Source organism: Cricetulus griseus, chromosome 2, assembly GCF_003668045.3.
Source record: "Cricetulus griseus strain 17A/GY chromosome 2, alternate assembly CriGri-PICRH-1.0, whole genome shotgun sequence".
Lineage (NCBI taxonomy): Eukaryota > Metazoa > Chordata > Mammalia > Rodentia > Cricetidae > Cricetulus > Cricetulus griseus.
In genome coordinates, this window is record NC_048595.1 from 199,441,821 (window position 1) to 199,466,496 (window position 24,676).

The 24,676-nt window shown below is 52.7% G+C and overlaps 1 protein-coding gene across 1 annotated transcript; it reads left to right on the forward strand.

Moving 5' to 3' along the window:
- Positions 1 to 643: 643 nt before the first annotated feature.
- Positions 644 to 24,427, forward strand: Pcdh1 (protocadherin 1). Its single transcript, XM_027398033.2, has 6 exons — positions 644 to 674; positions 1,868 to 1,960; positions 10,281 to 11,140; positions 14,013 to 16,208; positions 21,252 to 21,471; positions 23,587 to 24,427. Exons 1-6 carry the CDS (start codon positions 644 to 646, stop codon positions 23,982 to 23,984), a joined length of 3,798 nt encoding a protein of 1,265 aa, XP_027253834.2. The 3' UTR covers positions 23,985 to 24,427.
- The last annotated feature ends 249 nt before the right edge of the window (positions 24,428 to 24,676 follow it).

Sequence of the window (24,676 nt, forward strand, 5' to 3'; positions counted from 1 at the left end):
GGATTTGGGGTTGATGGTGGAGGAGCAGGGAGGACGGAGGGGAGCATCTGGGAGATTAGCATTTCCTGCCCAGCTCTGAGGCTGCTGATCCTGCTCAGCCCTGAGCAAAGGAGGAGAACAGAGGAGTCTTTGAATGGCTCCCAGCAAGCAGCCTGGGGAGGGTTTGCTGCAGTGGGCAGCAGGCACATGCTGGGGGCAGGGAGGCTGGGGCAGTTCCTTTGCTGAAGATTTCTTCTCCAGCCCACTGATTTGCTTCTCGGCGCTGTGCTCAATGATGGGGCCAGTTTTGCAGGGGACAGAGAAAATCGACTTAAAGGACAGGCCCTCCTCCCACCAGCTTTCTGCATCTCCTGTTGAGCAGCCCCAGTTGGGCTCCTGGGGCTGAAGGATAGGGCGAAGGGTGAGCAGAGGGTTCAGATCAGAAAGAGAGATGAGTGGAGGTTAGGGGTGCCCCGGTAGATCTCTGGCAATTCTCCATTGCTTCTTCAGCTAGCTACAGATCTCACCCCTACCTTGAAGAATGTCCCACATAGAGACCCAGAGGCTAGAAAGCAGAAGAAAAATGAGACAGAAGAAAGGTAGAGATAGGCAGGGGAAATGAGGGAGGGACAGAGATTTGGGTGGGTGGGGGTGTCCAGAGACCATGGCAGAGAACTGGAGAGCAGTCATCTCATGTAAGAGCCTTTTCCAAACATAGCACCAGGCCTTGCTACAGATAATCTTCCCCATTCGTCTGACCTGGAACATGGGGCCTTGGCTTATAAAGCTGCACTAGGCAGGAGGTCCTACTGAACTGGGGCACTTGGCAGCCGGGGTACCAAAACCTGAGCAAGAGGGAGTGTCCAAGCTGCTCAAGAACCTCAAGATGGCGCCAGAGAGCCAGAGCTGAGCGCTAGAAACCAAGTATTGGAGTGTGAGACACTGCGTGTGACACGGTGTGTGACTCCCTGAGTGTGTGACAGGGAGCTTGTGGCACTGTGAGGGCGTGTGACACTAGTCGTGACACTGAGCAGCTTCACGGGGTAGAGATCTATTTGACTCTATGAGGTGTGTTAAGTCACCGCCTCAAGTGCGTGGCGGCAGCTCTACAGCGCCCAGAGGGCAGGTGAGCAGGGGACTCTCGAACAGCCTGAAATCAGGATAGTCATTTCATTCTCACACTTGAATATCTTCCTCGTCCTCACTCTAGAGCTCCAAGATCCCATCCCCTAACCTTTCCACGGTCCCCTTTATAGTCTCACCCCCACTGCAGCTCCGTTTGGAGGGGGAGGGGCGGACTTCCCCCGAGCGCAAAGAGAAGGGAGGGCCACTCGGGGTGACTGGTGGTGGTGGGGAGATCTGACTGGAAAAAGGGTGGACCTGGTTGGGCATCTGCCCAGGGAAGATGCTGGGGAAGAAAGAACTAGAGGAGACACTTCCCCTGCCTTGACTTCCCAGGAGGCAGCGTGGGGGACAGGTGTTTGAGGTTGGAGAGAGCAATTCCGAAGGGGTCCTAGATAGAAGCTTGGGTGGGATGAGTGTAAGGTGAAGAGCCGAAAAGGAAACCTGTGCACCCGGCCTTAGGCGGTGGGGGGGGCAGCGTAAGAGGAGGGGGCGCTTGTTTGGGGGCGCGGTGCTCAGGGTCCCCTCCCAGCGGGGACCAGAGCAGTCCCGGCTCCACCTCCCGGTCTAAGGGGGGGGCTGGAGGAGGGGGGCAGGCCGGGAGGGAGGGGGCGGGCCGGCTGTGCGCTCCGCTCGCTGCTGGCTCCGCCGCCGTCGCCGCCGCCGCTGCCGCCTCACACACTAGCGGAGCGGGAGCGCGGGCGCGGACGCGAAGCCGCCTGGCTGCTGCGCCCACAGCCTGCCGGAGCCGGAGCCTGAACCGCAGCGCCAGCCCCAGCCGTGTCGAGCCGCAGCCCGCGCCAGGGCCGGCGGCGGCTCACCGACAGCGGGGCGGGCGGCGGGTGCTGCCCCGAGGCGGGTAAGGATCTAGCGGCGGCGGCTCGGGGCCCAGAGCGGCCATGGCCGGCGGGAGCTGAGGGAGGGGCGCTCGGTGGAGCGAGGCGATCGGGGCCCAGCCGGTGTCCAGCGCGCCTGGGCTGAGGTGGAGGCCGATGGGACACTGAGTGGGGAGGTTGCGGCTGGGGCTCCCTGGCCTCCAAGGTCCACTGCAAGAAGCGGAGAGAAGGGAGGGGGTGCTGAGTTGGACCCCAGCCCCGGCGTCCGCACCCGAGCGCGCTCCAAACCGCGGGGATGAGAGACTCCAGGAGCGCGCGGAATGGAGAAGGTTCGGGGGAAGCGTAAGGCCCTCAGTTCAGCCGGGGGCTGCCGAAGGAGCAGGCAAGCTAGGAACATTATCCACCACACACACACTTGTTGGGCGATTTGCTCAGCTCACTCAGGCGCTTTCAGCCCGTCGCGGACACCTGGAAGAGCCACATCACAGACACATTCACACATACATTCATCCTTACATATGTGAACACAGACATACCTCCCGCACACCAGCGCCCACTGGGCACAGTCACCAGCTTAGAATCTGCTTCGGTGCCTGTACAATCAGCACCGGGGACACACAACCCGTGGCCATAGATAATTACAGCACAATCGGGTGTGATACTGGGCAGTGCCAGACACACAAACACAACCTCGTGTCTTCATGTACGAATATGACTGCCTCGGTTCGCCAAGTGAACGCTCAAAACCTAGCTCCCTGCTCATACCGTTAAAGGAACACACCCTAACAAAAATGATTGCCCACTCCTTGGCCAGGACATAGGTATACAGCTCAGGTCTTGCTTGTCCCCCTCTACTGCACCCACACACAACCCAGTGTCTCATAACACGCTTTGATAGCACACACCCTAGCACAGCGGTACCTACAGCAGAGACTCATAAACAGAATCCACTGCTCACAATACTGGTTGTCACACACACCTTACACCAACAGTGTCACATTACACTCCGCAGCGCGCGCGCGCGCACACACACACACACACACACACACACACACACACACACCCTACACACTCCACTCTCCCTGGCCAGATCCCCTCGGGAGAAGCCTCCAGGTTCTCCTAGAGAGCTCCAAAAGCCCTGTCACCTCAATCGGGACTTTGTTATTGTAAATATCGGCACTACTGGAGCCCCGGGGCCGGCCAGACCGGCTTCCCGGCGGCACCTCCCCCCACTTCCACTCCCGGGCCTGACCTGCTGGGTATTCCGAGAACAAGCTGGACAGGGCAGGCCGCGCCATGCCGCCACCCTGGGGCTGTGTGACCCTAGGCCCTAATGCAAAAGGTACAGCACTGAAGGAGGTGTTTGAGACCTTTTCCGGGCCATTTAGCTGAGTACACCGAGCCACCTGGGTCCCTAGTACACCTGGGTCCCGCACACCTGGGTGCCCCTCTACAAGGGCCGGGTTGCAGGCCAGTCCTGTGTGCTGAGAAGGCCTGGGGGCCGGAACGGAGACCGCAGCATGCGCAGAAGAAAAACTGGTAGGCGGATAGGACTCTCGTCCCTTCCTTCGGCCACTCTCCGGTAGTTCAGGCTTCTGGCCTCAGTTTCCCCAGCAGTAGAAGGCGACTGTTTTCTCAGCAGGAAAAACGAGTGACGCTGAGGCCATTGAGGACTGAGTGCAGGTCAAGTACCCCGTTTCTGCCTCCGCGAGAGGATCGGTTTTATGAGAATGTCCCCGCCCGGCCAGGCTCGCGGCTTTGTGATTCCGGCGCCGGCTTCCTCCCTGCCCCCCTCACAGCGTCCGCTGTGCTGCTCCCGCCGGCGCCGGCTTGTGGGGGACCTAGGCGGAGGCCGGAGATGCGGGAAAGGAGGGATTCCCCGCGGCGGTCCTGGAGGCAAGGGACGCAAGTGGCCGCCTGGCCTAGGAGAGTTCTCACTGTGCTGCACCTCACCTAGCCTCACCTTGGGCTCCAGAAGGCCAGGCGTCACCCTGGTGGGGGGCGGGGGTGGAGTGACTAGAACCTTAGGAGCGGTCGCCGTCCCCCTCCCCCCACCCGCAACACACACACACACACACACACACACACACCACACACACACACACACACACACACACACACACACACACACACACACACACACACACACTTGGTCTCCTCTGGGAGGAGGCGCTCGGGCGTTCTGGGTGTGTGCTGAGAGCGCTCGCTCACTGACCAAGATGGTGAGGACTAGGGCTGCTCATGCTGGTTAATCCCAGGACTTAGTACCGGAAGGTACAGGGCTCTTTCCAGCACCTGCTCTTTGGTCAGATGCCTGGACAGGGACAATCCAGAAGGTGTTTATGTCACTGTTAGAGGTCTAGATGTGTGTGACAGCACCTTGATATTACTTTCTTGACTGGGGGCGGGGGTCCGCGATGGGGTTGAGACCTATTATAACAACTAGGCAAGGGCAGAGGATGGGTTCCATGAGAGAACCTAAGAAACCTCGGAAAAGGGCGAGAAACAGGGTAGGGGAATAGGCCTGGGGTCTGGTGCAGCCCCATCTAGTTGTCTCTCTTCCTTCACCCATGCCTAGTTCCTTCCATATTAGCGGGGACCTTCCATATTAGCTATAAGGGGTATCTTGCAGCTCTGGTTAGTTCAGCAGAAAGCTGGGCAAGAGATGGTGACGCTGCCTGGAATGAGGCCTGCACGAGTGAGGAGGAGCTAAGAGGGAGTCCAGTTCTGATGTGGGTGAGAGGTGTCCCTGCCAGGAACAAAGCTAGTTGGTGTTGGAGAGTAGGTTTTGTTGAACAATGTGTTGAGCAGATACTGTTTGCCAGTGCCTACTGTGGCTGCAGTAGTAGAACACAGTATTTTTTCTTTCATAGGCTAGCAGATTCGTGTGTTCTTTCTTTGAGCTGGAGAGCACCTACTATGTGCTTGGTGGTGGGATAAAATGCTCTCTTACAGGATTGGAAGACTTACATATCTAATCCTTCTTGCAATGCAATAGTTCTTAGGTGCACTGGATTGCATTTAGTTCTCCTAAAAAACTTAAAGAGGCGGGATTTTTTTTTAAAAAAATGTGTTACCTTTATTTATTTAGTTCATTTCTGTGCATACACACACATTTGGAGGTCAGAGAATGACTTTCAGTAGTCTGTTTTCTCCTTCCACTGTGTAGGTCTCAGGAATCAAACTGCAAGCTTCTTTATCCACTGAGCCATCTTGCTTGCCCGAGAGGCAGGACCCCTCTCCCCATTTAATAATACAGAAATGGGTTCAGAAAAGTGAATCATCTGGCTAAGGTCACACAACTAGGAAGTGTTGGGGTGAGGGTTTGAACTCAGCAATCTGGTTTAAGAATGCAGGTGCCTGGAAGCCTGCAGAGGCTAATAGAGGGTTCTGGAAGATAGGAAAGGAAGGAGTACTGCTCGCTGTGGGAAGCCTCTGAACAGCTCCACCCCATGCAGCTCTACTTGCTTCCCCTCCGCCCAGGCTCTCAGATGGTCCCTTTGTCCTTTGGTGTTTTGTTCTTGCAGCACCGGTGGCTGTTGTGTAATGGTGGCTGGGGCAGGTGTGGGGGGTCAGAGGCTTCAGAGCTGACCTGGCCACTGCAACAGTGAAATCTCTTCTCACAGCATCCAGCAAGAAGTGAGCCTTGGTTCCAAAGTGGTGTGCAAATGAAGGTTCCTAGTGAACCCTCACCTGCTCTCATTCTTCTCAGATGTTGTGTCCCCTTGTCCCTCACTCCTAAAGCCTTGATGGGCTTTTGTTGTTGTTTTGTGTGTGTGTGTGGGGGGGTGGCTCATCAATCCTCAGGGAAATGGGTCACTGTGCCTTTCTCTTCTTAGGGTCTGTCTTGCTAGGATCCTGGGCACCCATGTCACTGGGTGGAGAGGCGCCCTTGCCTAGGAAGGTAGCCTGTGCAGATAAGCAGCTTCAAAGACTGCCGCCACAGACTTATGACTCCCAACACCAACTGCCTGGGACAAAGTTCAGCAATGTTGGGGGTAGGGATGTAGAAAGGCCACTTTACTGCTGTTCCCAGCCCCTTCCTGGCAGGCCACATGACTCTCCACAGCTGTAAATGGCTGGGAGGCTTGGGTTCCCTCCTGGCCAGGCCAGGTTGATAATCTAGGGTTGAATGAGAGGTAATAGATGCAGTAAATACCATATTTCAGCCTCAGGTTTCTGTTGATTCTTTCCCCAAATTCTGTCTTTAAGAAGAGAAGAGTCACTCTTTAATAGATCCTGCCTGTTCATATAACTATTTCTATGACTAGACTGTTTTACATATTTTTGAGTCTTAGAATATCAATGGGGGGGAGGTGGGGGCTTGGTACCTTTAATCCCAGCACTCGGGAGGGAGGCAGAGGCAAGTGGATCTCTGAGGACAGCCAGGGATACACAGAAAAATCCCTACCTCAAACCCCCAAAAAGATTTAGGGAGGGTGCCATAATAATAAGTAATATCCATAGAGTTCATTGGGATGGTGGTGGTGTTGGGTGATGGTGGTTGCAAAGGTGGTGATGATACAGTTTTCAGGGTTTAAACTCCTTTTCAATTCTCTTAAGGTTGTTTTCCAAGACCTTTGTATCACAGTTGCCTAGGGGCTCTCTCCAGGTCCCACCTTCAAATCAGAATTCCTAAGGGTAGGGCCAGCTAATCCTTATTTTGGTAGAACTCCCCAAGTATTTCGAGTACCTAAACCCTCTTTAACACTTGTCCCCATTTTGGGTCACCCTCCCTCCAGACCCATCCCCATAACTTCCTTGGGTTGTGCCTTTCTTGACCGTTTCTGGCTAGAGGCAAAGCAAGCTCTTAAAGGGAGGTGGGGCTGGGAGGCCTGAGGGGTTTGTGTCTCTAGTTGTGATCCCCAGATAGGAAGAGAGTCCCAAGTGAGAGGCTTAGTATTTAGCTTTCAAACTGGCCATGGATAAAATCACCCTGACTTTGTCAGACCACAGACCCTTCGAATAGTTGTGAAATGTTATGAGCAGACATTTTCCTCGAAAAATCCTGCTGGATAATGTTGTACATTCTCAAAGGAAATGTGATCACCAAACATGAACTCTTCTCATCCTGGGGCGGGGAGCAAAGTGAGGAAGCTTTGTGTGGTCCTCTGGAGATACTTTTTGAGTTGGAGCTTGAAGTATGATGGAGGGTGGATTCAAATGGGGCATCATAAAATCCTCTCTTGAAAGAGAGCAAGCCTGGGGCTGAAAATAACCATTTGTGCTTATCTGGTAAAGGTCTCACAGGTTGTGGAGGTGCCTATGTTTGGGGGCGGCTCCTCAAGGGAGGTGAAGTGCTTGAGTTGTGTAAGGAATCAGTACATTTGGTGAACATTTGCTGAGCACTACCGCTGAGTAAACTCAAAGTGGAGATTTGCATTTTATCCTAGTAAATTCCTAGGGAATTGGCAAATAGGCAAATGAGTGAACCATTTACCATACAACCAGGTATGGGCCACCAGGGCCCATACCAGGGCCACCAGGAATTAAACCTTGGGAATCACACAAGACCTAAGAACTGTTTACTTCAGGTTTACTGTGTGTCTGGGTCCAATGCTAGATGACAATTAGAGAGATATAACTATAGTCTCAACTATCAAGAGGCTGAGTCTAAGACCAGCCTGGACTACATCTTGAATTCCAGGTCAGCCTGGGTTACAGTGTATAGGACCCTGCCTCAAGAAATGCTCTCCACTTACTGTCCTGTAGCAAAGATAACCACTGGTCAATTTTCCAAACAGGCTGAAACTACACTTTGCTAAGTGCTTTGAAAGAAAGACCATTTGTTGAGTGCCTACATTGTTATAAACATTCAACCTACATTAACTCAGACCCAGTAAGAAATAGGTAGTATCGTCTCCATTTGACAGATGAAAAAACTGAGGCTTTCAATTGTTTACTCCAGGAAATAGGCAGCCAGGGCTTGCCTCACATTATTTGAGGTCACAACCAAAGCTCATCTCCACCCTGCTGCCGTACAGGTGCCAAAGGGGTACACAGAGATAACCCAGCAAACTGACAGTCATGAGCTAAACTACTGTTAGAGCAGATGGGCCCAGTCTTTACTTCTGTTGTGTTGTAGTGCCCAGGACATTTACATTGTAAGTGACTAATAAGCTTTTGTTGAGAAGCACTTGCCATATACCCAGTTTTTACCAAGCTACATCAGTCAGGGTGGGTAGGGGTGTGGGGGGTGAGCGTATGAACTCTTGCCTCTTTGGAATGTCTGGCGTCTTCCTGGGGAGACAGAGAACACAAGAATAGGTGCCCAATACTATAGCTGAACAACAGGGCTGGGCGGTGTCCGGGGCAGCCAGTGATTCACTGCCTTAGGATTGGCGTAGACAATAAGTGGCTGTGAGTTGGAGGAAGGAGAGGTCACTGTGGGCTGGAGAGGCCTAGGAAGGCATTGCAGGGTTACAGGTGGTGGCAAAACCTGTCTTCAGTGGGATGGGCAGTGCTGGGCTTGGGATAGAGACTCTAGAAGTAAGGAAAATGAATGGAAACTGAAACACTCTTCCCTCCCCACAGGAAATGCTGGACCAGAAACTTGGGATATGAATAGAGGAAGGGTTTGCCATGGTTGTTTTTTGGAGATGAGAGACCAGTGACTGGGACAGTCTGGCAGGTCTGATAATATGGGCAGGTGGACAGCCTCAGAGTGGGATGATGAAAGAACAGGGTATTGTGATGATCGTGGTGCAACTTCTAGTCTAGGGTGTGCACAAACACAGCCCTTCCTGGAAGGATCTGGGGGTGGCAGAGAGAGAAGGGTATAAGATACACTGGACCAGTTAGAGATGGAGGAAGGGATGAGCGTGCAGCAGGTTCAGGGATAAGGGTCAAACAGGAGCCAAAGCCAGGTGTGGTAGTGCACATCTGTAATCCCAGCATTCTGGAAGCTGAGTCAGGAGGAGTTCAAGGCTGGTCTGGGATACCTACTGAGATGAGATGTTGTCTTTAAAAAGAACAAGGTCTGGGAATATAGCTCAGTGACAGACAATTTATCTAGCATGTACAATGTCCTGTGCTCAATTCTCAGAACTGGGTAGGGGGGACATACATACATACATACACACACCAGGAAGTAGTTGATCATCTGGAGATCAGAGACAGTGGATCAGTGAAGGCTGATGGTGTCATCACAGCTCTGTCCCAGTTAGACCTGCTGAGCTCTCTGTTGCTAAGGACAGGTCAGGGAACTCCCAGTGCCAATTTGAGGGTCAGTCAGTCCTAACCCCAACCTTGACCTCTACTCTTTTCTTCTACACACATGCCCATGGCAACAGGCAGCAAGGAGTGCTGAGAACTGTGTGTGTGTGTGTGTGTGTGTGTGTGTGTGTGTGTGTGTGTGTGTGTGTGTGTATGTGGTGCGCGTGCGCACATGCACACCCTGCTTTGAGACACATTTGTGGGGAAGCCAGGGAAGGCTAACATCTACTCAGTTTTAGCATTTTCTTTTAAAAAAGTTTTTATTATATTTATTTATTTGTGTGTGGGGGGAGAAATTCATGTCATAGAATGTGTATGGAGGTCAGAGGATAACTTACAAAGGTCAGTTCTCTCCTTCTGATGTAGATCTCAGGGTTTAAATACAGGTCATCGGGTTTGGCAGCAGGCATCTTTACCCACTGAGCCATCTCACTGGCCTTGCTGCTAGTCATTTTCACAATATATTGGCATTCAATTGTGGGAGTGGGGAACATTGGGCACTGTGGATGCTGTTTGTCAAAAAAGGAGGAGTTGGGATGTATCAACTCATACACATAAGCTTATTTGGCATCTCAGAAGAAAGGGAAATGAAACACACACACCCCCTTCCTCTAGCTAACATGAATGAATGGAAAGTATGGACAACGACGACTCTCAGGGTCTGTGGCACCTGAGGGATGGGTACATGTTGCTTTTGTACTACAGATGTGGGGAGGAGTGCTCCAACTGGAGGTGTCCCAGGCCTAACCCTTCCTTCCAGTTGCTTTTGCTCCCTATCTCAGTATCAGGGTAATTACCATGGGTGACTAAGGCAGGATGCTGGTGAGAAGGAGGTGTTGTGCAAAGCATAGAGCTGAAAGCAGGGTGGGGGGCGGTACCCAGGGAACGTCAGCTGGGTAAGGGCGTGCCATGGGCAGGAGCTGCTGTAGACCAGCCTGTCGTCTTACCGACTTCTCCAGCTGGGTCAGACGAAGCTGCTACACCCCACTGTGGGTGAGGCTGGGGTTCTCTCTCTGTGGGAGAATGACGAATCAGTGGGAGAGGGAGAGCAGGGGGATTCTCTCTGTCAGCCTTTGGGGTCAACTTCCTCTTCAGAGCTGATGGCCTTTACTTTGTGTCTTCTTGTAGTTCTCCTGATTCTGGAACCTGCCAGGATGGGGCCTCTGAGGCCCAGCCCAGGGCCTGGGGGGCAGCAGTTGCTGCTGCCCCCCTTACTGCTGGCACTAATGCTCCTATTGGCTCCAGCTGCAGGCCATACCACCCAGGTAGTATACAAGGTGCCAGAGGAACAGCCGCCCAACACCCTCATTGGGAGCCTTGCCGCTGACTACGGTTTTCCAGACGTGGGTCATCTGTATAAACTAGAGGTAGGTGCTCCATATCTTCGAGTGGATGGCAAGACTGGTGACATTTTCACCACAGAGACTTCCATTGACCGAGAGGGGCTCCGTGAATGCCAGAACCACCCTAAGAAACCCTGTATCCTGGAGTTTGAGGTGTCTATCACGGACCTGGTGCAGAATGTCAAACCCCGGTTGGTAGAGGGCCAGATAGAGGTGCAAGACATCAACGACAACACACCCAACTTTGCCTCACCAGTCATCACCCTGGCCATCCCTGAGAACACCAACATCGGCTCACTATTTCCCATCCCACTGGCCACAGACCGTGACGCTGGTCCCAATGGTGTAGCATCCTATGAGCTGCAGGCTGGGCCTGAGGCCCAGGAGCTGTTTGGACTGCAGGTGGCCGAGGACCAAGAAGAGAAGCAGCCACAGCTCATTGTCATGGGCAACCTGGACCGTGAGCGTTGGGACTCCTACGACCTCAGCATCAAGGTACAAGATGGCGGCAATCCTCCACGTGCCAGCAGTGCCCTGCTGCGAGTCACTGTGCTTGATACAAACGACAACGCTCCCAAGTTTGAGCGGCCGTCCTACGAAGCTGAGCTGTCTGAGAATAGCCCCATTGGCCACTCGGTCATCCAGGTGAGAGGCTTCCTCCATCTATCTTGTCAGGGTGACCCAGCTTTAGAAATGGGACCCACCAAAACCAGGTGGGAGGTTCCTTCACTTAGAAAAACAAACAAAAAAACCCCAGAATGTTGTAGGAAGCTCCCTTCTCCCCAGCCTTAGCCAAAGGAGAATTTCACATCAACTTCCTCTCCTCCATCTGAACAAGTGATAGTGACATAGCATCTAAATAATATCATACCTCTCCATCAGATTCAACTTAGGGAAACTTCTGGGAACTGAAATTGCTCCAAGCTCAGGGAATGCCTTCTCCTTAGCCCAGGCTGGATCATGGAGCTCACCTTTTACCCAGTAGATCCTCTCCTGCCATGGGAGTATCTTCCCACCCAGGGTCAGATTCCTTTAGCCATGTGACATTTTGCTTCGGCTGGAGACACAACCTCATTGTGCCCCTTCAGCCAGGAAGGTTCTTGGTTTTGACAAATCGCACTGGACTGTTTATATACACGTTGCCTCCTTCCCAAGCCATTGGCTACCATGGGTTTGTGGTGTTTAAGACAGTTGTGGAGGGGGGGTCAGTAACTATGAAAGTTCTCAGCACCCTTCTTCGTGGGAACTGCTCCAGGGGCTGGGCAGCATCTTGGTGGGGCTGGGGCCTGGGAGGGAGCAGAGAAGCGTCCCTGCAGACAGGTGGGTGTATCTCCCGCTGTCATCTCAGTCCTGGCCTCCTGCCAGTCCCATCTTCTTTCTCCTTCCCCATGGGCTGAAGCTATCTCTGTCCATGATGTGAGCAAGCCAAAGAGAGTTCAGCTGGCCTGGACACCGTTACCTAACCTGAGAGACCCTTCGTTCTGGGTCCTGGAGCTAAAGTGGTGGGTGGCAGCTTTTATCTTTTCTAGAGGCTGGTGGACTAGAATATGGAAATGAGGCTGAGAAAGAATAGAGAGACAGCCGTTCGGGGTGGTGAATAATAATAGCCCAGGTGCCGGGCACTGCTCTAAATGTACTATTTGTATTACATAATTTAATCCTTACAGTACAAGGTAAGTAAGCATTATCCCCATTTTACAGAAGGGAAGCTGAGCCCATAGATTTCCTAATTTGCCTGAGCCCAGAGCCCACCTTAGCTCAAGTCCCACAGTCTTGCTTTCCATCCCCTCAGTGAGATGGCACAGGGCATACAGAGTCCTTAGAGGTTGGCAGTACTGCAAAGTGGCTCAGTTAGAGCTGAGCAAGGGTAGAAAGCTAGGAGTCATAGACAGAAACAAAGATGGGAGGTGGGGAGAAGGAGATCGCTAAGAAGGAAGATGGCAAATCTAGAGACAGGGAGGGCATAGGAGCGTAGCCGTAGAGCTGGTGACGAACTGACTGGGGTTGAGTAGGGAAAATGGCTACAGGTTTGCCTTCAAGGGTGTGAAGGGACACCAGGGTACCTGGGAGCCCTTGTCCAGGAGTCTCCTCTGTAGAAAAACCTTGACAGGTAAGGATGGAGTTCCCTTCCTAAGGAGGACAGAAGTCCAGCAGTGCCGGGAGGGCCTCCAGGTATAGTGCTCAGCACTGCATAATTGGATTTCTTAGAAACAGATGGATGGGTAAATGAATGAACAAATGACTGACAGGCAGATCAAAAGGAAAGGGGGATTATTTAAGAATCACTTGTCAAGTTCTAAGCAGCATTAGGTATTTCTTTATATTATCTCATTTAACCTTCACCACAATCTTATGAAGTAAGTTCTATTATTGATCCCCATTTTATACATATGTTGAGTGAGGCTTGGGAAGATTAAATAATTGGCCCAAGGCCACACAATTAATTTGAAAGCAGTAGAGCTGGGATTTGAACCCAAGACTGATTTTGCTCCCTAGAGACTGCCAAGGTATTCTGCTCTTCTTTCCACCCACTCCCCCTCAGACACACACACACACACACACACACTTTATTACATTCTGTTTGCCGTAAATACTTCAACCCCTCACAAGTGGTACCTCATAGCCATCCCCACCTGGCTTCTGTTGCCCCATTACCACCCATGTTTGTATAGACTTGGTTCCAGTGCAGGGCGGCATTGGCGTGGGAGGGCGTGCCCACTGCAAAGGGACAGGCAGTTCATTGTTTGGTGCTGGAAGCCCAGCCTGCTGCCAGCAGGCTCTGTGGCCTGCACCAACCCCTCCCTTCTGGCCCCAGGCTCAGGCCGGATTCCTCACACTGGTGCCTTGCCAGCAACAGACAACAGTCAAGGAGCTGCAGCAACAGGTTTCCCCAGTTTGACAGCAGTGGCTGGGTTGGGCCTGCTGGGTGCTTTCTGACCCGTATCTCTATCTGGCTGCTTTCAATAGAAATCCTCTCACCTGGGGCCTCTAGTTGAGCGTGGGGGTCTCCACTGATGCATGCACACACATGAACAAACACAGCTTCTCTCACTCAAATATCACGGCTTATAGTCACATACTTGTGTGTATGTCATATGCCTGCATACAAGGTATGTACGTAAGTACATGCATGACTACCATCTCGACTGCTCAAACACTTTCTCATATCTTCAGAAGGCAGGGGTGGGGGATGGGATGGGGTGGGAGAGCAGTTCATTTGGCTGAAAGGGTTTACTCAGTTGGCTCATCTCTGTGTTTAGGTGGACTGGTACAAATGAAGAGTGGATTATAATTCTGCCTGGTCCTAGTGATGCAGTCAGTGCCACTAAGAAGGATTTGCATGCTGCATCTGGGCTCTTTAGGAAAATAGGTTTGTGATGCTTACCAAGGTGTCAGGCCTAGAGTGCTGATTTGGGGAAGGGTGCTGAGTTAGCTTCATTGAGTCTGGTGTGCTTGTGGGAAAGGACATTAGCAACGCATGCACCTTAGCTTACTAACCTGTCCCTGTTCCCTACAGGTGAAAGCCAATGACTCCGACCAAGGTGCCAATGCAGAGATTGACTATACCTTCCACCAGGCACCTGAAGTTGTCAGGCGTCTTTTGCGACTAGACAGAAACACTGGACTTATTACCGTTCAGGGTCCTGTGGACCGTGAGGATCTAAGCACTCTGCGTTTCTTAGTGCTCGCCAAGGACCGAGGCGTTAACCCGAAGAGCGCCCGTGCCCAGGTAGTTGTGACTGTGAAAGACATGAATGACAATGCTCCCACCATTGAGATCCGAGGCATAGGGCTGGTGACCCATCAAGATGGGATGGCTAACATATCGGAGGACGTGGCAGAGGAGACCGCCGTGGCCTTGGTGCAGGTATCTGATCGAGATGAGGGAGAGAATGCAGCAGTCACCTGTGTAGTGGCAGGTGATGTGCCTTTCCAGCTGCGCCAGGCCAGTGAGACAGGCAGTGACAGCAAGAAAAAGTACTTTCTGCAGACCACCACTCCTCTTGACTATGAGAAAGTCAAAGACTATACTATTGAGATCGTGGCTGTGGACTCCGGCAACCCCCCACTCTCTAGCACCAACTCCCTCAAGGTCCAGGTGGTAGATGTCAATGACAATGCCCCTGTCTTCACCCAGAGCGTCACTGAAGTCGCCTTCCCGGAAAACAACAAGCCTGGGGAAGTGGTGGCCGAGGTCACTGCCAGTGATGCTGATTCTGGCTCTAATGCAGAGCTGGTGTATTCTCTGGAACCTGAGCCAGCTGCCCAAGGCCTCTTCACTATCTCACCTGAGAATGGAGAGATCCGGGTGAAGACATCACTGGATCGGGAGCAGAGAGACAGCTATGAGCTAAAGGTGGTGGCCGCTGACCGGGGCAGTCCCAGCCTTCAGGGTACAGCCACGGTCCTCGTCAATGTGCTTGACTGCAATGACAATGACCCCAAATTTATGTTGAGTGGCTACAACTTCTCAGTGATGGAGAACATGCCAGCGCTGAGTCCAGTGGGCATGGTGACTGTCATTGATGGAGACAAGGGGGAGAATGCCCAGGTACAGCTCTCAGTAGAGCAGGACAATGGTGACTTTGTTATCCAGAATGGTACAGGCACCATCTTATCCAGCTTGAGCTTTGACAGGGAGCAACAGAGCACCTATACCTTCCAACTGAAGGCTGTAGATGGTGGTGTTCCACCTCGCTCAGCGTATGTCGGTGTCACCATCAATGTGTTGGATGAGAATGACAATGCACCCTTTATCACTGCCCCTTCCAACACGTCTCACCGACTGTTGACCCCGCAGACACGTCTTGGTGAGACAGTCAGTCAGGTGACAGCGGAGGACATTGACTCTGGTGTCAATGCTGAGCTGACCTATAGCATTGCTGGTGGCAACCCTTATGGACTCTTCCAGATTGGATCACATTCAGGTGCCATCACCCTGGAGAAGGAGATTGAACGGCGCCACCATGGGTTACACCGCCTAGTGGTGAAGGTCAGTGACCGAGGCAAGCCCCCACGCTATGGCACAGCCTTGGTCCACCTTTATGTCAATGAGACCTTAGCCAACCGCACCCTGCTAGAGACCCTCCTTGTCCATAGCTTGGACACACCATTGGATATTGACATTGCTGGGGATCCAGAATATGAGCGTTCCAAGCAGCGTGGCAACATCCTCTTTGGTGTCGTAGCCGGTGTGGTGGCCGTGGCCTTACTCATCGCCTTGGCAGTGCTCGTGCGCTACTGCCGACAGCGGGAGGCCAAGAGTGGCTATCAGGCTGGCAAGAAGGAGACGAAGGACCTGTATGCCCCCAAGCCCAGCGGCAAAGCTGCTAAGGGAAACAAGAGCAAGGGGAAGAAGAGCAAGTCCCCGAAGCCTGTGAAGCCAGTGGAGGACGAGGATGAGGCAGGGCTGCAGAAGTCCCTCAAGTTCAACCTAATGAGCGATGCCCCTGGGGACAGTCCCCGGATCCACCTGCCCCTCAACTATCCACCAGGCAGCCCCGACTTAGGCCGCCATTACCGATCCAACTCCCCACTGCCTTCCATCCAGCTGCAACCCCAGTCACCCTCGGCCTCCAAGAAGCACCAGGTGGTGCAGGACCTGCCGCCTGCAAACACATTTGTGGGCACCGGGGACACCACGTCCACGGGCTCTGAGCAGTACTCCGACTACAGCTATCGCACCAACCCCCCCAAATACCCCAGCAAGCAGGTAGGCCAGCCCTTTCGGCTTAGCACACCCCAGCCTCCACCCCACCCCTACCATGGGGCCATCTGGACCGAGGTGTGGGAGTGATAGAGCAAGTGTGTCTTGCCTGCCATGATCAACTAGATCATGTGGGAGCATCCTGAGCTAGCTGTGGGAGGTGGGGGACACTGATCGGGGGGTACTGAGGCCTCACTAAGAACCCTGCTGCCTTAGCCAGATACGAAGGGTTAAGCTGAGTGGAAACTGATAGCGGCTCTGTAGTGTCTTCCCTGCTCCTCCCCACAAGGTAGAAGTCTGTGACTTGTCAGATCCCAGGATGCTGAACTAGCTGCTAGGTCTTTCAGGTGGAACTGATGGGCTGGTGAAAGGTTTGGAGACAGAAGGGAGCAGGGAGGAGACAATTCCAAACCTGGGTCTCTCAGAGATCAGCTATACAGGTGCTCCTTTGGAGGGGACACAGAAGACCTAGAATCTGGGTGGGAATTCTGCTGGGGAGGGGGGACCTCCCCACTCGTGCCTTCTTTATGTACTGTGTATTAACTTCTTCCTCATTCCCAGGCCCTGGGGCTGGCCCCGCATCCCCTACCCCAGCCTTATCCGTGTGGCCCTGACAATAAAGTTCTCTATTTTTGGAGTTTTGGTTTCTTATTTACCTGAACTGAGAGAAGCAGTGAGAGAGACTGGAAGCAGCTTTGTTCTCAAACCCTGCCTCAATTTCTCCATGCCTACCCTTTATTCCTCCCTACTCCCTAAGCCTGCCTACTTTACTCCAGTCCTATCTTAGTATATCATCTCCTGCCCACCCCCACACCTATTTCCATGTCTGGAGAAAGTTCCAGTCTTCAAATGAAGGAGTATGGTAGCATGCTCCCTCACCCCATGTCTGTGAGGCCTTCTCCTCGCATGAGATGCTTCACCAAGAAAGGGTAGGAGTAGAGGCTCTGCCTCCTAGTCCAAGACAGTTTTTCCCCATCTGCCTAAATGGAGTAGTTTTTGAGAGACCTGAAACCAGAGCACCTGTGTGGGGTGGCAGCCAGCCTTTCTGCCTCAGGTGAAGCCAGAGAACCTTTTGATTACACCATCCACCTTCCCTCAGGGCAAGCTCTTCCCCCAAGTCCCTTTCCCAGCGTCTACATCACACTCAGCAATTAGCTGGCCCTGGCCTGCATCTCCCTATGATCACCACCCTGGGCTCCAGAGAGGGAGGGCCCTGAGAGAGGGGCTTCTCCAATGCTTCAGAGACCCACTTTACACCCTCATGCTTAGGTAGCCATTGTCATAGGATGAGGTGTCCCAATTCTGCCCTCTGCCCAAGGCCACCTCCCTCCCCTTCCTTCAGCTCCTTCCTCTAGCCAGGACTACCGGCTAGCTTTCCCCCTCTCTCTCCCTCCGTCTCTCACTTCTTGCTCTCCTGGGTCTGCCCTATCTCTGGTTGTGCCTGAGGAAAGTTAAGGTGTGGGTGAGGAGCCTCTGATCCTGGGGGAGTCTCTGAGGCCAGAGGCAACCTATCTCCATGGTGACCAAAGAGACTTGGGACACTCCCAGGAGGTCCAAGGCGCCAGCTCTCTTCTTGATTCCATCTATAAACTCAACAAAGCCCTATGGTACCCCCAAAGTGAAAAACATCTGAGTTTTGTAGGAGTTTTGTATGGGGGGGGGTCATATCTAGTTACAACTTCTTTCTCCTGAGAAGTCAGCTGTCAGGTGAAACTCCTGGCCTCATACTCTTTCTCTTCCATTTCTGCCTTGCAACCATTGCTTCTTCCATTCCTTTAGTCCATTGATTCCTTTTTCCCCCTCAGTTTCTGAGGGATTGTTCCTCACTGGGCTCCAACCCAGCCAACCCATCCATGGAACCACACTGAATACCTCCTCCCAACATTTGAGTATAACCAAACCTTCCACTACCCATTGTCATCATCAGAGCACATAGGCCAAGTTCCTACTGCATGCTCAGTGTGGTACTCGACTTTGATTTTTTAAAAAATGGTGATAAGTGAAATGAATCCCAAGTGTCAAGTGAGGGGCTATAGGAAGCTTTTCTTTATGTGTACTGTAAAACTATTTTAACTTTCTTTTTGAGACAGGGTCTCACTATGTAGCTTTGAATGGCCTGGAGCTTGCTAGGTAGATCTGGCTGGCCTTGAACTCAAAGAGATCCACTGCCTCTGCCTTCCTAGTGCTGGAATTAACTCATGTACCACCACATCCGAGTCCATGAAACTTTTATTACTGCTGTTCTTTACCATTTGGGGAGGCCTTGCTAGGTTCAAGGTACCATAGGTGAATTCACTCAATGCTCATAACTTTGTGACACAGGCCACTTCATTATAGTCATTTCACATAAGTGAAAACTAGCAGTTGATGGAGTCAGAATTTAAGCACAAAGCAACAGGGAATCTGATTTCCAGAGTCTGCCATTATCTACTATACAATTAAGAGAGGATTCCATGATTAAGTTAGTGAGAGACTAGTTATCACATCCTATAAAAAGTTCTGCAAAGCCCTGTAACAAAGGGTGAACTTGTTAAACTTGTATAACTGAGTTTTCCACATTTGTTTGACTGTAGTGCCTCCTCCTACTTTTAGGACATAATATGGGGGAAACAGGAATGGGCTTCTGGGAAGAGACTAGGAACCCAGAGCCAGCTTGTCGGTGATGGGTGAGATTTGGGCAGAAGGGCCTCCTTGCCTAGGGTCACTGTGAGCAACTTTTGAAGCAGTGGTAAGCATGACCAAGTTGGAAGCCGGAAGATGGCAGACAGGGAGCATTCTGGTTGGAGTGGGGGTATAGAGGAGAGTAAAAGTGAGCTTGGAAGAACTGTATATACATTGTAGAGGACAGGATGCCTTGCTAAATATCCCCCAAGAAGAAATGTCCCTTATATCTCAGTTTTCCAGTTGAACTGAACTTGCTTTGCCTAGCCTGTGTAAAGTCCTAGCTCAATCCCAGTTTGTGCTGGGCGGTGGTGGGAGGGAGGGAGAGAGGCACTAAGGTTTGGACTAAGGATGGCAGTGAGGATGATAGGTAGATTGATTTGGCTGAATTTAGGGAGAAAGAGCCAAGGATATTCAAGATCTTAATTGATAGGGTATAGGGGTGGGGATGAGGGAGAAACTCCCAGGATTCTCAGGTGGATATCAGCTTTCTGAGTGTGGGTGATGGGTTAGTGATGAGCTCACTGCCTATGTGAAAGACGATCAATGAGAAATAATTTGATTTCAGACATGTTGGATCTGGAGGGTCAGTATGGGTAGTCCTACTCAGCAAGTACTCAGGATGGGAGACTGAGTGATTTGAAACCTGGTCTTTTAAGATTTGATAGAACTGCAGAAGCAGTTAAGGTTAAATATAACCACCAAGTATTTCACTGATGGGGGAAAGCCCAAGGGACTTGCCTTCATGCGGAACTGAAGCCCCTGATTACCAGGTTCTTCAGGGAAGAAGGGCTGATGACCAGTCTTGACAGAAAACAAGAAGCTCCAATAACCAGGCTGCTCTGTGCCTTTGAGGACCGTCCTGGAGCCTGTTTGTTCCACTGCCAGGTGGACCTTGCTCCTTTATAACCTCTTAGTCCCAAAGGTGCAGGTCAGTTCTGGGGACCTTGTTTCATCACCCAAACATCATTGTTTGGGATTGAATGGGCTCCTGACACCATGGGAAGGCAGCAGTGGGCTGTCCTCTAACCAGTACCAAAGCTCCTTATCCTGATACCACTATCTTTGTCCTCAGACACTAATAGGAGGTTGCAGAAAGGTGGGGTGTGGGCTTACAAACCTAAGACCACCTCTCTTGGCTGTTTCCTCGACCTTTTATGAAAGGGCCACAGAGCTGAGACAAGGTGCTTCTGTCTGTTGATTCAACAACAGGACCTGGACCTTGCTGCTCCTCTGGCCTCTGGGGACCCAGAATCTTTGCCCTCCACAACTCCTAATTTCTGGTTGGCAGGAAAACCAGTGGAGGTCCCAGGTGGGTGGCTTGATGGTTGTGCCAAGTGCCAGGCTGAGGTTGCCAGGTTCCTGGTCTGATCATTAACCCGTGGCAGGCAGATGGGATTGCTGGCAGGGAACAGCCTGTCACTGTTCCATTACCCAATGCCAGTACCCAGTCTAAACTCAAGTCTGGCTCCACCAAGCAGGAGGTCCCTCCTAGAGCTCCTTTCTGTGTCCTACAGGGGACTCCATAGAGAAGAGCCTTCCTGATATTTGGCGGGTTTCACGTGCTCTATCACAATGGGCCTTGCTCTCTACAGCTCCTTCCCTGACATGGAACACTGGGGTTTCCATTTATGTTCTCTCTGACACCACATGTATGATTTCTTATCAAGTTCCCTCTCCTCCCTCCGTCCGATCCCACACTCAGGCTCTATGAAGGGATTTGTAGAGGGCTGGGGCCTGAGTAGGAGGAACTCTTGGAGGCCTCAGAACTGCAAACTTGGTCTGAGGAGCAAGATGCAAGAGGTTGGTGCCCTTTGGATGGAGGCAATGGGAAGTTGCAGAGCAGTGAGACAGGAGAGGATCTCAAGCCTAGAAGGTACAGTTAGACTAATAGGGGATGGCTTTGTGTGGAAGAGCTTTCAGGAAGCTATTTCAGAAGCTTGGGGCTGTGCTGCTGGTGTTTAGAGGCCAGGCTGGCATCTGAAGTTGGCTGACACTGTGCTGTTCTGCTCCTGGGCTCTACTCTATACTATAGCTCATTCTGTTCTGAAAGGCCAGGGATGCCATGCCTATGTCAGGAAGCTGTGCTGACATAGTGCTGTGCTGGCTAGGGTTGTCATGGAAGTCTGGGGCTGTAACAAGAGTGGGGCCTACACTGTGTTGGGACTTTCAGTATGTGGACTTAGCTATACTGGAAGCTAGCCTCAAATTAAGAGGCATCTCTACTAGAGTCTATGCTTTCTGGGGCCTATGCTGTACTAAGGGGCTGGGCCTCTTCTTGGCTGTTGCTGAGGCCTGGAAGGATCTTATTGTGTTTGGGGGCTGGTGTGGTGCTTGGCTCTATGGAGGAGGCTAGCCAGCCAAGAGTAACACTCTCTCTCCCTACAGTTACCTCACCGCCGTGTCACCTTCTCGGCCACCAGTCAGGCCCAGGAGCTGCAGGACCCATCACAGCACAGTTATTATGATAGTGGCCTGGAAGAGTCTGAAACACCATCTAGCAAGTCATCCTCAGGTCCCCGACTTGGTCCCCTGGCCCTACCTGAGGACCACTATGAGCGCACCACCCCTGATGGCAGCATAGGTGAAATGGAGCACCCTGAGAACGGTGAGGAACGTCAGCCTGTCTGAGGCTTCCTAGGAATGAGTTCAGGAAGAGTGGTGATGCTTTAAAATGGTCCTCTGTGTCTTAAGGTCTGTTTGTGTGTTCTGTAGTAAGCACTGTGCTTCCAGATATATCTACTCATTGATTCCTCACACTCTCTGACCTGAGAAATACCCACTTTACAGTGGGGAAAACTGAGACTCAGACAGGTCCTGTGACTTGCCCAAAATTACACATCTGGAAAGTGACAGACCTGGAAGGGATTCATATCTATGTCTTTGGGTTCAGCATTGCCTTACATAGACATCCTGGGGACAGGGACCCCTGAGAATGGTGGCCAAGAGGTTCAGGTAATGGTGAGGAAACTGGAAGGAGGATGGTGGTCCCCAAATAAGAGGATTTGAGATGAGAGCATGATACTCCCAGATGCTATGAAAGAACTCAGAGAAGTGTGGCATCTCCCCCGTTTCCCCCAGCAGAAGAGAGGGACAAGGTTTGGCTAAGGAAGAGCTGGGAGGAAGTCTGGAAGGGGTGGTCCTCTCTAGGAGGAGTTCTTGGGGGGGGGGCAGCTGGAGCAAAGGTGAGTGTGGAAATGGATGGTGAGGTGTATTGTGAGAGTATGCCCGTGCTGCACACGTGTGTGTCCACAGGAGTGTGTGTGAGAAGGCATCCATGGCAGCCTGTGGAAGAGAATCTGAATAATCCAGCCCTTGGGATAGAAAGACTCTGACTTAGAGCTGTCCTCGGCTCTCACACCTCCCTTAGTCCGAAGTCTCCCTACTCCCCAAAGATGAAAAGTGCCAGTCTTCACCCTGAGTCATCCGGCCCTGTCTAACCTCCCGGGCCCTGGGCCCAGAGCACCCTCTGACCCTCCCCTGCCACTCCATGCCTGATCTCTCATGCCAGTCTCGTCCTTTTTGTGCCCGCCCACGCAGAGCCGGCTGGCCGGAGCAGGCCCTGAGGCAGAGTGCCAGGTAGGTGGGAGCTGCTCTGGGGTCTGGGGTCTATGGGACTCGCCCCAGCACCCAGCCCCGCCCACCCAGTGCTCTGTGCCATACTGGGTTCCCCAACTGTGAACTAAAGAGCTTTGGCGCATTGAGGGTTAATAACAAAACTATGCCCTCCTCACCTTACACTGGCAGGAGGCCAAGCTAGGGTGGGTGGTGCTGGGGGAGCCCCTACCCCAGGCAGAGCTTCTCAGTCATGTCCCTGAGGGGGGTCACTGCCTGGTGCTGTCCCTGAGTGAGGGCGGCCCAGGGGCAGCTGTGACAGGAAGTGCTCATGGCCCAGCCGTTCCCATGGAGACTCTTGCTGCCCAGCAACCACACTGGCTACTGCTGATGTCAGGCGGCCAACTCCTTTTCCCGTGGGTGTTCTGGGCAGGGAGCTGGGGGCAAGGCCAGGGTGGTGGCTGGTGAGGGGCTGGTGTGAGGTGGGCAGGGGTTGCATGTGTGTGCTTGTGTGTGTGTGCTTGTGTGTGAACATCCCACATAGAAGTTTGTCCCCTCCCCTTGGCTTTAAAGTAAGGCATTGCTGTGCTAGTGTGGGGCGGGGTTCTCAGAAAGCTGGGCGCATGTAAGGCTTGAGGGGACTTGGAAGGAAGGTATGTGCCGTCTTTGTCTGGGGACAGGGGTGTCCAATGGAGTAGATATGCATAACCAGGACTCAGGATCGGGGGCTCTAAATTAGGATGGGATTTCCTCAACCTTATCTGAGGGTGGAATTCCATGATTGAACCTGTCTGGAGACAAGTGACGGTTTGTAGATGAGCTGTTTGTGCACCTGTCTGAGGGCAGATTTGGTGGGTGTGTGAGAGAGTGCTGGAGGGTAGATGATGCTGAAAAAACAGCACCTATTTAAGGTGTGTGTGTGTGTGTGTGTGTGTGTGTGTGTGTGTGTGTGTGTGTGTGTGTTAGAAACTGACCTAGAGAGCAGCAGTACAGCGGGCCAAGGTGGATAAAGGAGGCTGTGCTTGCCTGAGGAGTGTGTGTTGCTCTGTGGACAGGAGAAACCGCACCTCAGTTCATTTCAGAAGCAGAACATATATGATAATGGGAGGCCATGGAGCAGAGCTTTTCGAGGCTGCCGTCTCTAATGGCTGTCCTTGCTTTCCTACAGACCTTCGCCCTTTGCCCGATGTCGCCATGACGGGCACATGTACCCGGGAGTGCAGCGAGTTTGGTCACTCTGACACATGCTGGATGCCTGGCCAGTCGTCTCCCAGCCGCCGGACCAAGAGCAGCGCCCTCAAACTCTCCACCTTCGTGCCTTACCAGGACCGAGGAGGGCAGGAGCCTGCGGGCGCCGGCAGCCCCAGCCCCCCGGAAGACCGGAACACCAAAACGGCCCCCGTGCGCCTCCTGCCCTCCTACAGTGCCTTCTCCCACAGTAGCCATGACTCCTGCAAGGACTCGGCCACCTTGGAGGAAATTCCCCTGACCCAGACCTCGGACTTTCCACCCACAGCCACACCGGCATCTGCCCAGACCGCCGCCAAGCGTGAGATCTACCTGTGAGCCCCCTTCTGGCCGGCGGCCACCCTTCCCCCAGTCGCCGGCCAGCTCCCAACTGGGTTTATCCCAGAGCCCCAATCAATCCCTCCAGCGTGGACTCTGTGGCCAGGGTCCGATCCTTGGGAATACTGGCTTCAAGACCACGTTGGCCCCTTGCCCCGATGCAGGGTCCAGGTCCTTTCCCCCATCCCTACCCCTTAGCTCCAAGGAGCCCCTCTTCCCCCTCTATGGGGCTCCACCCAGCGGACGCCCACGAGGGCTCCTCTGCAATGACTGGGCTCCCTTCCATCTTCTTCCAGGGAGCACCCCCTTGCTTTGGGCAGATGGTGGAGTCAAGAGTGGGTAGCACACTTTAACTCATTGTTTCCTTCATGGCTGACCAGGGCAGTGTAGCCGTGCAGCTGGGTAAACTGGGGGACTCACTCCCTGGGAATGCTCAGAGGAAACTCCACCACCAGGGGCTCTCTGAAGGGCTGTTGTTACCAAAGGTGGGGTGGGGATTGGGGTGAGAGTGCTGCGAAGGCCTCTTCCAGTACTGCTCCTGGGCTGGCCCACCTGCTCACAGGCTCAAGCCTGATCCCATCTGGGCACCCCCTTCCCTGCTGGTCTTGCGGTGTCTGTATATAAGGACCTTGGAATGATGTCCCCATTTCTGCCTGATTTGCAACTTTTCTCGTTGATGTTGTGTTGTCTTG